At 41.8% G+C, this 13,931-nt stretch overlaps 1 protein-coding gene across 7 annotated transcripts in view; it reads right to left on the reverse strand.

Annotated features, from left to right (window-relative positions):
- Positions 1 to 13,931, reverse strand: part of LOC133350644 (palladin-like) — a 148,313-nt gene that overhangs the window by 16,357 nt on the left and 118,025 nt on the right. For 6 of the 7 annotated variants that reach the window (XM_061565240.1, XM_061565237.1, XM_061565239.1 and 3 more), the window contains 6 exons: positions 12,801 to 13,598; positions 12,055 to 12,199; positions 7,691 to 7,795; positions 6,447 to 6,497; positions 2,306 to 2,527; positions 103 to 252 (listed from right to left, as the gene is read on the reverse strand). In XM_061565240.1, coding sequence (XP_061421224.1) covers positions 103 to 252; positions 2,306 to 2,527; positions 6,447 to 6,497; positions 7,691 to 7,795; positions 12,055 to 12,199; positions 12,801 to 13,598 — 1,471 coding nt within the window. The remainder of the gene's footprint in view (positions 1 to 102; positions 253 to 2,305; positions 2,528 to 6,446; positions 6,498 to 7,690; positions 7,796 to 12,054; positions 12,200 to 12,800; positions 13,599 to 13,931) is intronic. The other variant, XM_061565241.1, reaches the window with a different exon arrangement.

The raw sequence follows: 13,931 nt of genomic DNA on the forward strand, positions 1-13,931 counted from the left end.
TGGGTGGACAGAGTTGGGGGAGGGGAGGGGGGATTTCAGTAAATTATCGTTATCATTGTTTCAATTGGAGAACATGGGGAGGGTCCAGTGCGCTCTTCACACCTGTGGATTTCCAGCCATGACGGTGTAGTTGCCGTCGTCATCCATGGTTGTGAGAGGGATGTGCAGGGAGCAGTTTCCCTCAGAGTCTCGCTGCATTTGGAAGCGTTCGGATTTCTTGGAGATCTGATTCCCATCCTTGAACCAGTATATCTGCGTGCCGAAAGGGAACGGTGGAACAGCACATTCGCACACTCGCACAATATTCTGCAATCCATCGTTCTCACAATGGTCCCGGGGTTGAGGAGTTAACCAAATTTCAATCTACATCACCGGGCTTTAAAGCTTTCACTCATGGGGCCTAAGTAAAGGCTAGAGGCCAGCTAGTGCAGATTCAATTTGAGAAAATATAGGGTATTTTTTATAATGCCTAGGTTTCATCTACATGGCTACACTGATTGGACTTTTTCAGTGGCAGCCCCGATACTACAAAACCTCCCTGTTCTTATTCATTTAACGCAGCTATTTTCAGCTTTACTGAGTGTACTCTAATATTTGTGAAATTTTGGTGATGATGATGACGACGATTCAAACAAAGAGCTAATATTTGCATTGCCAAACTTGAACCACTGTCGTTAATAAAACATGATGCAAGGATTGGAGAATCGGTAGCTTACAATTTCTGTTTAGTAGTCCAATATTTAAGTTCCTTGTGTGGAATAAAACTGGAGACTGCTTTGGAGCAAAAATAAGATGCTTGCTTAGTAAGGCAAATAATATTCCAGGCGTTGTCTCTCCTGTGAGGAGTGTAAAAATGTCTGCAACATGATATGAGCAACTTAAGACTGCACGATAAAAATTTGTAAACAAATATTAAATGTTTCTTATTAAGCCAAAATGTATATAGGAATGTTTTTTGATGCACCTCAAATGTTGCTGCTATACATCCATGAGCATAAATGACAATGAAATGAAATGTTATTTTAATGGTCTGAGACCTGGTTTTTCAAAGTCAAATATTATCATAGTGTGTCATTGACGTGCATTATTGAGCATTATGAAAATACCATGAATGGCTTGTCGCTGACACATTGCACCGTGTGTTATTTGTTACGTTTGTGTTTTTGTGACTTTTATTGAACGCTGTGTTGTTATACTGTACAGCACTCTGAAACCTCTTTGTGGTCTGTTGTGCTATTCATTCAAGTCAAATAGAGGCTCTGCTCTTTCAATGCTGGCATATGTCGTGCCTCGGAGCTGGCTGTGAGGAAGAATGTCTCCACACGTTTGTATTTTAATGTCACCGTTCTAGTACAGATTGTGTGCATGCACCTTTATTAGGCATGGGAACGGTAATATCACAACATTTGCTTTGACTTCTGCGCGTAATATATTGCTGTAGTTTATCATCGTTGTGGTAATAAAGCATCTTTTATGTTTAAAGGTATGACAGGAAATGTAAGCTTTTCTTACTTTGAGAAAAAAAATCCATCTACATATCTGTTATAAAATGTTTGAAATACAAATCCCAGTGTCTGCAGCCAATAATATTGTCATAACAACACACACACAGTTCTGTGTTTCGATCCTTAACAGGAATTTTCAATACAGATCAAATTTGTCAAGGGGTTTTGGACATGTGCTGCAGTACTTGTTTCTCTTGAGATCTACAACTGTGCATCTCACACAAATTTTTTTTAGATATGTGTGGAAGGGTTTACTCTTGAAGATGGTGGAACAGTGGGACAGTGGTTAGCACTCTGATATATGAATCTAATTTTCATAATTTGTGTCTCCACATTATGAATCCCAGCATTGTGTAAATTCCAGATGCTCCACGTGCTAAACATGCACACCAAGAACAAATGAAATACAAGATCCAAGATACAATTCACAACACTGAAATCATACTTGGACAACCACATTTTCAACTCAACAGATTTTTCTGGCCATATTTTAAAGTTAATATTGTTTTAGTTAGTATGTGAAATATTTCACATGGTCCAAATGAGGCTGCATTTCTATGGCCATTATAAAACAGACCCAAGCCTTGCCAGGCCATTCTTGGTACAGCCTGGCAAGGCCAAATTCTTGTCCCAATGCTTAATGGCCCAATAACAGTGGGCGACATGTACTTGAATGGAGCTGGCTTGGCCAGTTAAGACTTCCACGGGAAAACGGCCCGAGATCACTCGCATCCGCTCGTGAACCGCGCGGGCGCAGGAATGCGGCACGAGAGAATTGTTCCGGAAGATGTAGGCGGTACCTTTGGCGTCGGGGTGCCGGAGACCTTGCAGGAGAACGTGATGGGGCTTCCCTCGAAGGTCTTGAAGTGCTTGAGTTTGCGCTCGAAGATCGGAGCAATGCACCTTCCCGTGGGGATGTCATCGTGCTCGACCTCGTCATCGGATTCCTCCACCGGAGTCCGCTCCAGGCGGAACTCGATCTCGCTCATCAACCTTTGCTCAAAGCTCGAGACTTTGTACTCCTGCGTGTGGCCATAGAGGGAGGTGCGGGCGGAGGTGGCGACAGAGACAAAGGTGGGCCACACGGGTGACGACCAATCCACGGCGGGGCGCATGGACGACAAAAAACAAATGTGTACGTAACCCAGAGGAGAGGGAACGTGACACCAGCATGGACAGAATGTACATGGCCCACAGAGTCACAAATGCACACAGATACTAGAAAGAAACCATGGACATAGGCAGAGATATAGATTAGAAAAAATCATTGAGGGGTTACAGACACACGGAGGAACCAACACAAGTTGAGATAATGTTTTAATATAAAAACTGCCTTGAGAAATTAGATGTAGCAATACAGAGCGTGAAGGGGTAAAGATATTAAAAATTATAGAAGAAGTCAAACTGAAGACATTGAAAATATCATAAAAGCATAGGAAAATAATGTGTTCTGACCAAAGGTTTTCACATTGTCAGAATATGGTGCTTCAACTTTCATTCATTTTATAGTGAATGCACGTAGTAAATAATTTTATAATGTGCCTACTCTGCACAGAAATATAAAAACCAAGTGTCCTTTTAAAATGTGGCAAAATTAAATAAACGTCATTTTAAGAATGTCTCTAATTTATGCAGTGTGGCAAGACATAAATTCGAACATTTGTCAACCATTATCCTGATTATGCTTATATAAGAAGCATTTGAAAGAAAATAAAAATAGCAGTTAAAACTGGATAAGAGAGGAGGTAATATCTATTTTTAAATCCTTTATATTAAGTTCGCTTGCTTGCTTAGGACCGTGCAAATCTTTCGGTCGTTTTTTAACCCACTTCCCGTGATCCAATCGAGCTGACATTTTCCACACAGACTCGTTGTGCGTGACAATTTATTTTCGTGAAATTTTTTTTCCAAAATTTTACACTTTTTAGGAAAAAATATTATATTTAATTACCAATTGCTTAATGCTGCCATGCAATCATCTGATCCATAGGTGGCAGCCATCTCAAGCCAGAGGACGAGAGGACTCTAGCCGCCACGCATATAAAGGATTTATAGTGAAAAACTTTGTTTTTACGGGTTATACTTGTTGGCTGGCCCTCACTGTGCCACAGTGGAAGAGGCTGAGAATGAAAACAATACGGATCCAGATACCAGAAGCTGATGCAAAGGAAAGTCCCTTTTTTTTCCAACACAACACCTGCCTTTGAAATTATGAACATATAACCACAATAAAAAAACGAGTATCCATAGCAGAAAGAAAGGATGAAGAGAAATAGAACAAAATTTTAATTCATAATAAGATGAATTTAAAAAAGGTGGAAACATTGGAAACAGAAGTCGGAAATTACGAGATTAAACAAAATAATTGTATTATTTAATTTATTTTCTTTCTACGTGACTTTACCGAAAGAACAAAAAAGTAAGTCAAAAGAAGAAAATGTTTTGGTCATATCGCCGCTCTAGTAAAATGGCAACGTGTGTGGTACACCCTCATCCACCCGACTCAGCCAAATAAATAACGTTGTCACGTGAAAAATGTGCCAATTTTTTTTTGCCTGTTGTGAAATTGCTCTCCAACACACCAGTGCACCCGAAGTAATAATACATTGGTGTTGTGTGTTCACGTGACCACTTAATTCATTTGCTTGCATCAGGTGGAAGAGGGTGTATGACACATTGTATTTCTCGATGCGGTGAGGTGACTCGAAAATCAATTGTGAATCATAACATTGGTCGCAAGAGCCTCAAAGAGACTGCGAAAGCTCACTGGAACGTGGGTCAGAATGGACCAATGAGAGCATGCCTCACTAAATACTTGATCTTGATTTTAAGCTTTCGTGACTGCAGGAATCCATACTATTTGGTTATTTTGGTAAAGTCACGTAGATAGAAAAAATAATAAAATAAAATAAAACACGACGTTTCGGTCGCAACACAAGCATCCGTCTTCAGGTGTGAAAAAATGATCTGCTGTTGTGGCTTTATATACAGCCTGAAGACGGACGCTTGTGTTACGACCAAAACGTCGTGTTTTATTTTATTTTATTATTTTTCTATCTACGTGACTTTACCGAAAGCACCATAGTGTATACATACTTCATGTTTGAGATTGTTTAGTTTAATTTGTTTGGGCAGATGGAGAGTGGGCACAGGAGCAGGAGAGAAACAAAGAGATATTAAGAAGCATTGACACATGGGACCTCAATGGCCATTGTGTAACCTCTGCACATTCCACATGATGGAGGTGGCTTGGGTAGGTGGCTTGGAAAATCTGAGACCTCCAGAAGATTAAGAGAGATAAAGAGTGGATGTAAAAGATGCTCTCCACTTGTATTCATTACTCAAATGGCCATGGTCTGAATGTGACCTTTCCAACAATGCGAAGACAAAATTAATGAGGTAAAACGAAATGAAAAATTAATTCATTAGAAAACCCAGCCTGAGCTGAAAAGGTGTATCATTTAAAACGATGTCGTTTCATTGTGTTTTGTGTGCAATGTTAAATTCGGGAAAACGAAGAGAAAGTATAACAAAAGATACATATATATTGAAGCAGGATGCAGAAATACAATTACACATATCGTCATATATATGAAAAAATATGAAGTTATGTATAATACATTGAGGAGTCTAATATCCAAAGTCTTGCGTGAGCATGCTGCCAGAATGCATAACGTAAAAAATACTGCAATTGAGGTAAATTTTGTTAAAAGTACTGCGTAAGCATTTTCAGTTGCCAAGTCAGCGCTTCTTTAAAGTTAGAAAAATACAGTAAGTTAAATGTATGCTTAGGAATAAATGAACCTTATGGCGGTATCCCCAGGGTACCATAGTACCCCGGCTCTCGCATAATGTCCGTGATGCAGTCACTTTTAGTCTATCGATGGTCGGCGATGCGGCAATCGACTCATCTCGACGAGCTGTACACAATGCACTGTTGTGCGTACGAGCGTTCAGGGTTTCAGCGCAATGGTCCTCGCTGCGTTTCGACATCACGGAGTAGCACTGATTTCGGATTGATTGGTACCCCAGTCGCGGAGTGAAGTACACCCCTGGAAAACATAGTGTCCCAGAAATAAAATATTTCATTGCCTTGGCCATTTTGTATTATTTGGTATCCCGGGGTACCGCCATAAGGATCAAATATACAAGTTTGGCAATATATTTACAACAGGCATTTTAAACATGTCCAGTCTTTAAGCAAAGGCCTATAGGCCAAGAATTAGAAAGATCCATAATTTCTATGTGTCCATTTACGATGCAGTTTTAATGATATTATTTTTGCTTCATTTAATTTTGGACACGTTAATAACAATCCTTGGGAACGTATCGGGCCTCCTCTTTCATGCAGCATGCAGCAGCACGCAAAAACAGGGTTAAACCAGGAAAGCAGGCGTCATCTGCTTTGCTGGACCATGCACAAGCTCAAATTCCTGGACTCCTTAAGGAATACCGATAGCATTTGGGCCCAGTAGATTTGCGGTGTGAAGGGTCAAATTCAACAGCGACCGCAGTTCGAATCCTGAAAAGTCGTCATTTAACTTTACAACAAAACTCCTGCAGGATACAGATTTAGTGCACTAATCAGTATCACTGCACTGATGTTTTCTGCCAGTGCTAAATGTGAGCATTATTTACAGTTATCTTGCGATAACACATCATGTGGTTAGTCTGGTGGCACTCGTTATAATTTTTGTAAGGCGAACTGGCGTTGGAGAAATAAAAACAGCTTTAATGTTGCTTCCCTGTACATGACCTGCCAATGGTAGTAGAATGCTCTGCAGCTGGTTTACTCAGTGTTTCAAAGTGCTCCCATGTACATTCGTCTTGACATTGCGTTAGGTGCACAATCTATGGGCCCAAGAGAGAGGTCTCTCATCTACAAGCCAGCATAGAGTATTTTGAATGGAAGTAAAATGGTAAACAGTAAGTTCCTTTAACCTGTTGTTTACCAAGAGACTCCCGGGCTGCCTGTATCACAGACTTAAAGTCCTGCGAGGACGAGGGGGGAAAAAACAAAATGGTGAGACGAGTCACACAGCTGCACAGCACCAAACGAAACCGGGGAGGGGGCACAGGGTTAATGGCAGGCACGGTGGCTGGCATGTCAGTGCCGAATAGAAAACACGTCTGTGCTGCTTGGGAGCGGATGCGAACCCAGGTCTGATGAGGATGAGCGGCTGTCTTGGTGGGTGGCACGTGCGCAATCATTTTGGTTGTTGGGAGTGACGCCCGTGCGTTTGTTTGAAAATATATAAGAAAAGTTACCAGGATACGGCTGAAGGCAAAAACTACCGGCGAATAAATATAGTTGATAAAAATTGTCTTGAGTGGAATAATGAAAAATGGTGTGCAATCAGGAACTGGGAGATGTTTTAACAAAAGCGATGAATTCAGTGAGCTGTGCATGGTCTTGACCAACCAAATAATCTCCATAAACAAATCACTCAAGCAACAAGCGAATGATGCAGAAAACCTGGAATCAATGAAACAGTTTCAGTTAATGGGTAAGACAACCATAATTTGTCCCTAAAATTAGAAGTATAAAAATGGCTCTAGTTTACATCTGAAATTCACAATACTCAAAATGATGATCGTAGAGTTTCAGGTATTTCTTAGAAAGGCATTCAGAATATTTAGTTTGGACAAACTTTTTTTTAACAAAGAAAAATAAAACGACTCTGTGGCATAGGTGGATGAATGCCCTGCTGCTTAATCCTGAGCAAATGATAAATGTAGGTCACTTAATCATTGTTATCACTTCTTCATTGAGGGAAGACACACTAAGTTCAAGGCCTCTTTTTTCAGGAGGGTCCTGCTTTATGTTTTTTAAAAAGATGTTTTCAGTTCAAGATTAAGACACGGGCATGCATTCACCTGTGCTCTGTTGCGAGATTTTGGATCTACCTCTGTTGTTGAAATATCGCTTTAATTACTTATATATAGAAAAAAATAGGGGTGGTCACAAAGCTCTGAAAATGAGATATTAAAAGTTACAGACTCATAACACCGCTTTCAATATTGGGATTCCCATCGTTGACAGACCTTTTCAATTTGGATGACGGGCGTGTCAAAATGGGTTGCGGTAAATAATGACGGCGGTTGTAAAACGACGAGCATCTCCCATTTCAAAGCTTGCATGACTGCACCTCGTAGAAAAAAAAAAGAGAATCCAGATTTTGTACCTGCGCCTCGGCATCATGCTCTTCGGGCTCGTCGGCTTGAAAAACAACAGCGGTGCTGTTTGGTCCAAGAAGCCTGCGAGCCATCTTTTCCTCATACGTCAGCCTCTGACAAACGGGGGATGCGTGGAGGAGGTGGGGAGGATGAAGAAGGCGAGGAGCATGGCAAGCGTTAGGAGGACAGCTTGGCGCCCCATGCTTGAAAGCTGACGGGGACAGCCAGTGATCGGCAACAAATCACAGTGTCAGTGCTGAAGAGAGGGGGGTGGGGGGGGGGAAGTAGGTCAGACACACTTGAAAACGGGCTGTTGTTTCCATGAGGCATGTGTCACATTTTTCGATGCACATCATAGATGGCCATTGAATTCAAGCTTTTATTCAGCAGATGGGGTGTTCACAGGAAAGCAAGCTTTCTCGTCACCTGGCAAGCCGCATGACAACGTGCAATCAGCCAAAGAGTGCTCACTACTTGGATAAGCGTAGCAGGTCACACGACATGAAGGGAGCTAGTCCTACTTGAGGTAGGTTGATCGGTGTTGTGTAGTAGTTTCATACGGGTTAGATGCAGACTTGTTTATATGATTGAACCTCTCCCATTCATATGTTTCATTGCTTCTACAAACTATTAACATTCCCTCCCTTTGTTAATGCTACCCCCTGCCCCCTCCCTTTGGTGCTGCTGATCCTGCATAATGCATGGGCATAATATGACTTTAAACCCCCCCCACCCACCTCCTACGCATTTTACCATGAATATGCTAAATTCCTCTTGATATGCACATTCTTTTGTTAAGGCGCTCTTCTTCCACCTCCAACCCAGCTTATATATAAGCTCCTAGCTTGGCAGTGTCTCATTCTTCACCTGAAGACGGCTGCTTGCGTTGTAGCCGAAACGTCGTGAGAATGATTTTATTATGTTATATTTTAATTATTTTATTACTTCCCTTCTACGTGACTTTACCTGAAAAAACCAAGAAGATGAACCTATTGAGTGTTCAGCTATTCAAACATCTTCATCACCATCAGCCACTGCTTGATAAGTTCCTCTCCAGGCTATTTCCATCTGGCATGATCCTTTGATGTAATAATCCAAACATCTACTGCGCTTCCAACAAAAAAACAATTCTGAGTACATATATTCTGAGTACATATATTTTTCCCATATAAGAAAAAGCTATAATTTACATCAGAAAACACTCCCATCTTAAAATATATCGTGGGAATCTTTCTTACAGTGGGATCACATAAAAAAAAACACACACACAAAAGTGACATATCATGGACCACAGCTGATATAGAAAATATAAAAGGAGCACATTGTTTTAAATTAGATTTCGCAAATAATTGTAAAAAAGAAATATATTGTTTGTTACAACCCTCTGTCAAGCAAACAGTATTTTAGATTTCTTCTGTAATATGATTTTTTTCCCTCTGATTTCTACTTGGTTGTTTTATCCCCTCCGATTTCTCCTTCATTTGTTGTTGTGCTTGTATTTGAGATCACTCTTACAAATGAGAGCAATTACTGTGCACTATTAAAATCTCATTTGTTTTACACACTCCTTACAAAAAAGTCAGAAAAGGTACTATGTTAATTCCTCAAAATCACCCACAATCTGAACTCCCAAGTGAAAACACGTGGCGATTATTAGTAAGTAAAGCAAATGTGGACTGTTACAAATGATCTGACACATCCTGCGTATACATGTGTAGCATTCAGTCTTTCCCAGTAAATTGGACATGACCATTGCTATCGTCCATAATTCTAAAACCGCAAATTAATATAAAAAAAAACTTGACAGTGTAAAGAATAAAGTATAGCTTTAAATTACTGCTTTAAGTACAAAATTGAATCAATTATTTCTTGATATATTATTTTGGTTATCTATTGACAAACGTGTTGAGCTTTAGTTACAAGAGTTGCTGAAGTTTAATTTGTTGAACCAGATGAGAACTCAAGAGACCAGGACAGTCTCGTTTGCAAGAGTGGTGTAAGCTGCTGTAATCTCAGTCTATGGCAGAGTTGAAAAGCTAAGAATAAAAGGTAGTCACGGACTGCAATTTGTGACAACCCTTAGTATATAAAAAATTATTTCTTAAACATTTCCAAGTTGAAACCAGTTGGAGAAATTATATATTTTTTTATCTCATGTAAAACATTTTAATATGCAGCTATCTGTTTATATTATTCTTTTTAGGGATAGAACAAGGTTAGGAGACGCTATTGGTTTAAAGAAGCAATACTTCATGAGAAAATGCATCATTAGCAAAGTCCCACTTGTACCACAAGTAATAATTTGCACTGTTTATGCAGATAATATCATTGATGGATCAAATAAATCCCTAAAGCATCAATGTAAATATCGAATGTGAATAAGAACAGTACATTATATTTAGAATATAACTATTACATAAATAATGTTAGATAACACTTTATCCCATCAAATTTCAATTATAAAAATTATAATTGTAGCTTTTGTCCGATGTCAAATTATTGCATATCGCACACACACGCCTGCTTAACTGGCCTTTCACGGTGTTAAAGGCAAACATTTTGTCATTTGGCAAGAAAAGGTCTCCAAAAGGGATAGTAGCCAGTGGCCAAGCCTATAACAATGGCATGGCAGTCAAACGAAGAGAGCACGTGGAAGAAGACATCCACCGTAGAGATGAAGTCGTTAAATTAGCTCGTGTGCAAGATCGAGATGGATCGCTGCTTAGATGATGATGGCTTGAGGGGGCTTTCATCCAGCAGTGGAAAGATCATGCATTATTCTAATGATGATGATTCTAATGAAGGAAGTACGTAAACATTTGCTTTTACATTTTGGCTTGTGCTGGAACGGAAATCTCAGTGATAATTGATTGAGTTTTATTTCGATTTAAAGCTTTCGTGACTGCACGGATTGATTGAGGTAAAGCTCCCTCAGTTACGGAAGCCTTCCTGGCCGCACACTTGAACATTGAGCTGGGGCACCAGCCTCGGGGAGACTGTAACATTACCAAAGTGTACTCACAGGAGTAAATTACGAAGAAATGAGTGTGCGTGGGTAATTGCAGTCCATTCCTTACATTCATTGCAGATTGTATGTAGTTTTTTTTTTATCACTGATGACCACTTAAAGTGCCAATTTGTCACCAGCTTCAAATTAAGAAGCAACTCAACACCAAGACCCGGAATATGCTTTTCAGTCACCGCATTGCTTCTCCATTGACAGGCAGATCATTTGAAGAAATGATGAAGGTGTAACATAATATGGATTAACTAATCTAACGTTATTTAAATGAGTAATAATTACAACGTAATAATTCTGACTCTAAGAGAAGGCAAGGATGTGTCTTAAAATCCAGCCCATGACTGCCATCTTTAAAACAATCCATAATATTATCTAACTTAACATAAAAAAAACACCTCCAACGAATGCACATTCCACACAGAGATTGTTTTGTAAACATCCCCGTGAACTATGTGGGACAGATATTTCCCTTTGTAAATTAGTAATGCACCATTGCTATGCACTGCATCGGTAAATGTGCCAGTTTCTGCAGGTGTATTTTTGGCCTGCATTTGTATTATCAGCGGCTGGCAGCATGACTTCTCCAGAGACTCGTGACTGATAGGCTCCAAGTATAAAACATCCCTCGAGACTCATGCCAGAGGACAATCGTCGTTATTTTAGGTTGCAAAGTATTAAGTATAATTTATTTTCAACAGCAAAGCAGTAGGAAATTCCCATAACCTTTCCCCAACTGGGTTTTTGTGGCCACATAGGTATGCCAACAGCTTATATCTCAGAAGCTTGATGTCCTGAGTTTAATTTGTGGACTGAGGAATTTGTCAATATGAATGTAGCCCAACTTTTTGATACGCAGTGGTAAACATACAGAAAGAAGCATTATAATTCATGGGTTTCACAGAAACAACAACTGATGCAATGTAGTGATTCATGAATATACCCATTAAATACAGCTTGAGAAATACATTATCGTGTTGAAACTACACACATCTGCTGAACCTTAACAGAGCAATTCACAAGTTAAACCAGAATTATATTGTGCACAGCTTCCAGTGTTCATTGACCAGCAGGTCGTGTGTGGTGGTTGTGGTGTAAAGTGTGGTTACTCCCACCTCGTCTGAGATGTCTGAACAACATAGAAGAGTAGGCCAAATTCCCTGTAGAAGAGCTCTTGGAGAAACTTTTGGAGTGGATTTCCTTTCACCAACAGTGGTGAGCAATTGCAGGACTCAACTTGTACCTTACCTATAGCTTGCCATGTTACGAATCCCCTACTGATCGACTGCTATACATCTCATGTGCAATTATCCCCCTTTATGAGTTGAGCCGGGATGACTGCGACAATCTTACCGACTGCCCATTGTGCAATATGTCCTCCTTGAACCGCAGCTTCTTCTCCAGGTCCTGGATGAGGGCATCCTTCGTGTCGCGGATGTCATCTTCGCTGACGGAGCGCGGGCCCCTGCTCTGCCTCTTGAGCGAGCCCTGCATCTGCCTGTCTCAACGTGATGGAGAATGTTACAGTGAGGCACCAGGGCCACTTGGGCTGCAATAATCACTTGGCTAAGGGTCATCAAATGAAGCCAAGAATTGAGAGGCAATTTATATTAGTTGGGGCGATGTTAAATGGCCACCGGCCAACATGACATGCTTGAAATCTCCAAAGTGGTTAAATCAGAAGCAGTCACCTAATTATTTCATTATCCTCCACTGTTTTAATTTAAAGTGTTTTAACACTCTTAGTGTGTCAACAAACTGGGTTAGCTATTGCTACAACTTAAAGGTACTTCACCTGACGTTTAAAGGTGCCCTTAAACATGCCGTGCAGGAAAGCTAGATGAGATTCCCTGTACACCTTACCATGGCAACCACAGCATTTCAAATATTTCACGTTAAGTTTACATGCAAATGCGTCCCGGCCAGTAATAACAACAGCGCTCCAGATGGAGCGGAAACGTTTAACAAGCAAGCGAGAGAAAAACGCCTAAAAATGTAAGTATTATTCAATTATGGACAAACAACTCGCATTTTTACGCAATAATTGCAGCAATTCATCATGCTCACACAATGGCCCTTTGAGATGCGTGCGGCCTTACGTGGATGGGGCCGCCCTCGGCAGGCCCATGGCGTTGGTCGGTGGCAGGGAGGGCAGGGACGGCAGCAGTGCGCTCAGGAAGGCGGCCGGGGACTGCACGAAAGAGGCCGGCGGGCTGACGGTGGGAGGCGACTGCGGAGACTGCGGCAGGGAGGACCAGGTGTGTCCCGGCTGGGCGTGTGGGGAGCCCGGGTAGGTGGCGGGCGGTGTGGGGCTGGCTGCCGAGAACTGGGGCGGCGGCGACATGGCTATGGGAGGGGAGTAGGCCGCTGCGGTTTTCGCGTTGCTGTTGTTCAGGAATGTCGGTGACGACAATGTCGGGGAAGCCATCCGGTAAGTGTTGTTTGCCGGCGGAGCGGTTTGCGGCGGCGGTGGAGCTGGGAGGGAAAGGCCCAGGCTGGTCGGGACAGGAGATGAAGAAGGAGACCCCGCGGATATGATGGTGCTGGTCAAATTCTGGGCAGCGATAAACTGCTTGGGCCTGGCGTAACTGAAGGACTGCTGGCCCACCGAAGCACGGCTGGGCTGCTGGTTGAGCGGCAGTGCCGCCGAGTTGGCGAGGCTCATGCTTGCCGTCGTGGTCGCCGGTGGCGCTGGTGGGGCTGGTGGCGGCGGTGGTGGCGGCGGCGGCGGTGGCACCGCTGTCTCTGCTACAGGAGGTTGGCTCGGCGTAGTCGGGGACTGCAGGAAAGCTGCCGGTGGAGGTGGAAATGGCATCTGTTGATGGTGCGAGAGGAGGAAAGCTTCCTGTTGCTCCAACAGTACCTGATTGTGCAGCTGCTGGAGCTGCAGAGGATCACTGCAATGGAATGAACACCATACCCGTCAACCCCTTATCAGTGCGCTACCTTATTACAGAACAATTCAGACCTTATTGGTCACCCCGTGCCCTTATATATCTCAACGCTCATCGTACAAAGTCTCATGACAAGGGAGAAACACAAACAAATTAGTTTTTTTTCCCGTATTGAAATGGCTGTATGCCGTATGGACTTCTCTGTACAAGAATATGGGTAAACCGTATGGGTCGACAGGTATGGAACACACACACACAGGTTACGTACAGGACAATTGGGTACAGAATGGTGTCATCAGTCTACAACGTTAAAAACCTGCACTTATAATGAACCTT

The sequence above is a fragment of the Lethenteron reissneri genome, chromosome 34, assembly GCF_015708825.2.
Source record: "Lethenteron reissneri isolate LAM-NWPU_2019-01 chromosome 34, ASM1570882v1, whole genome shotgun sequence".
Classification (NCBI taxonomy): Eukaryota; Metazoa; Chordata; class Hyperoartia; order Petromyzontiformes; family Petromyzontidae; genus Lethenteron; species Lethenteron reissneri.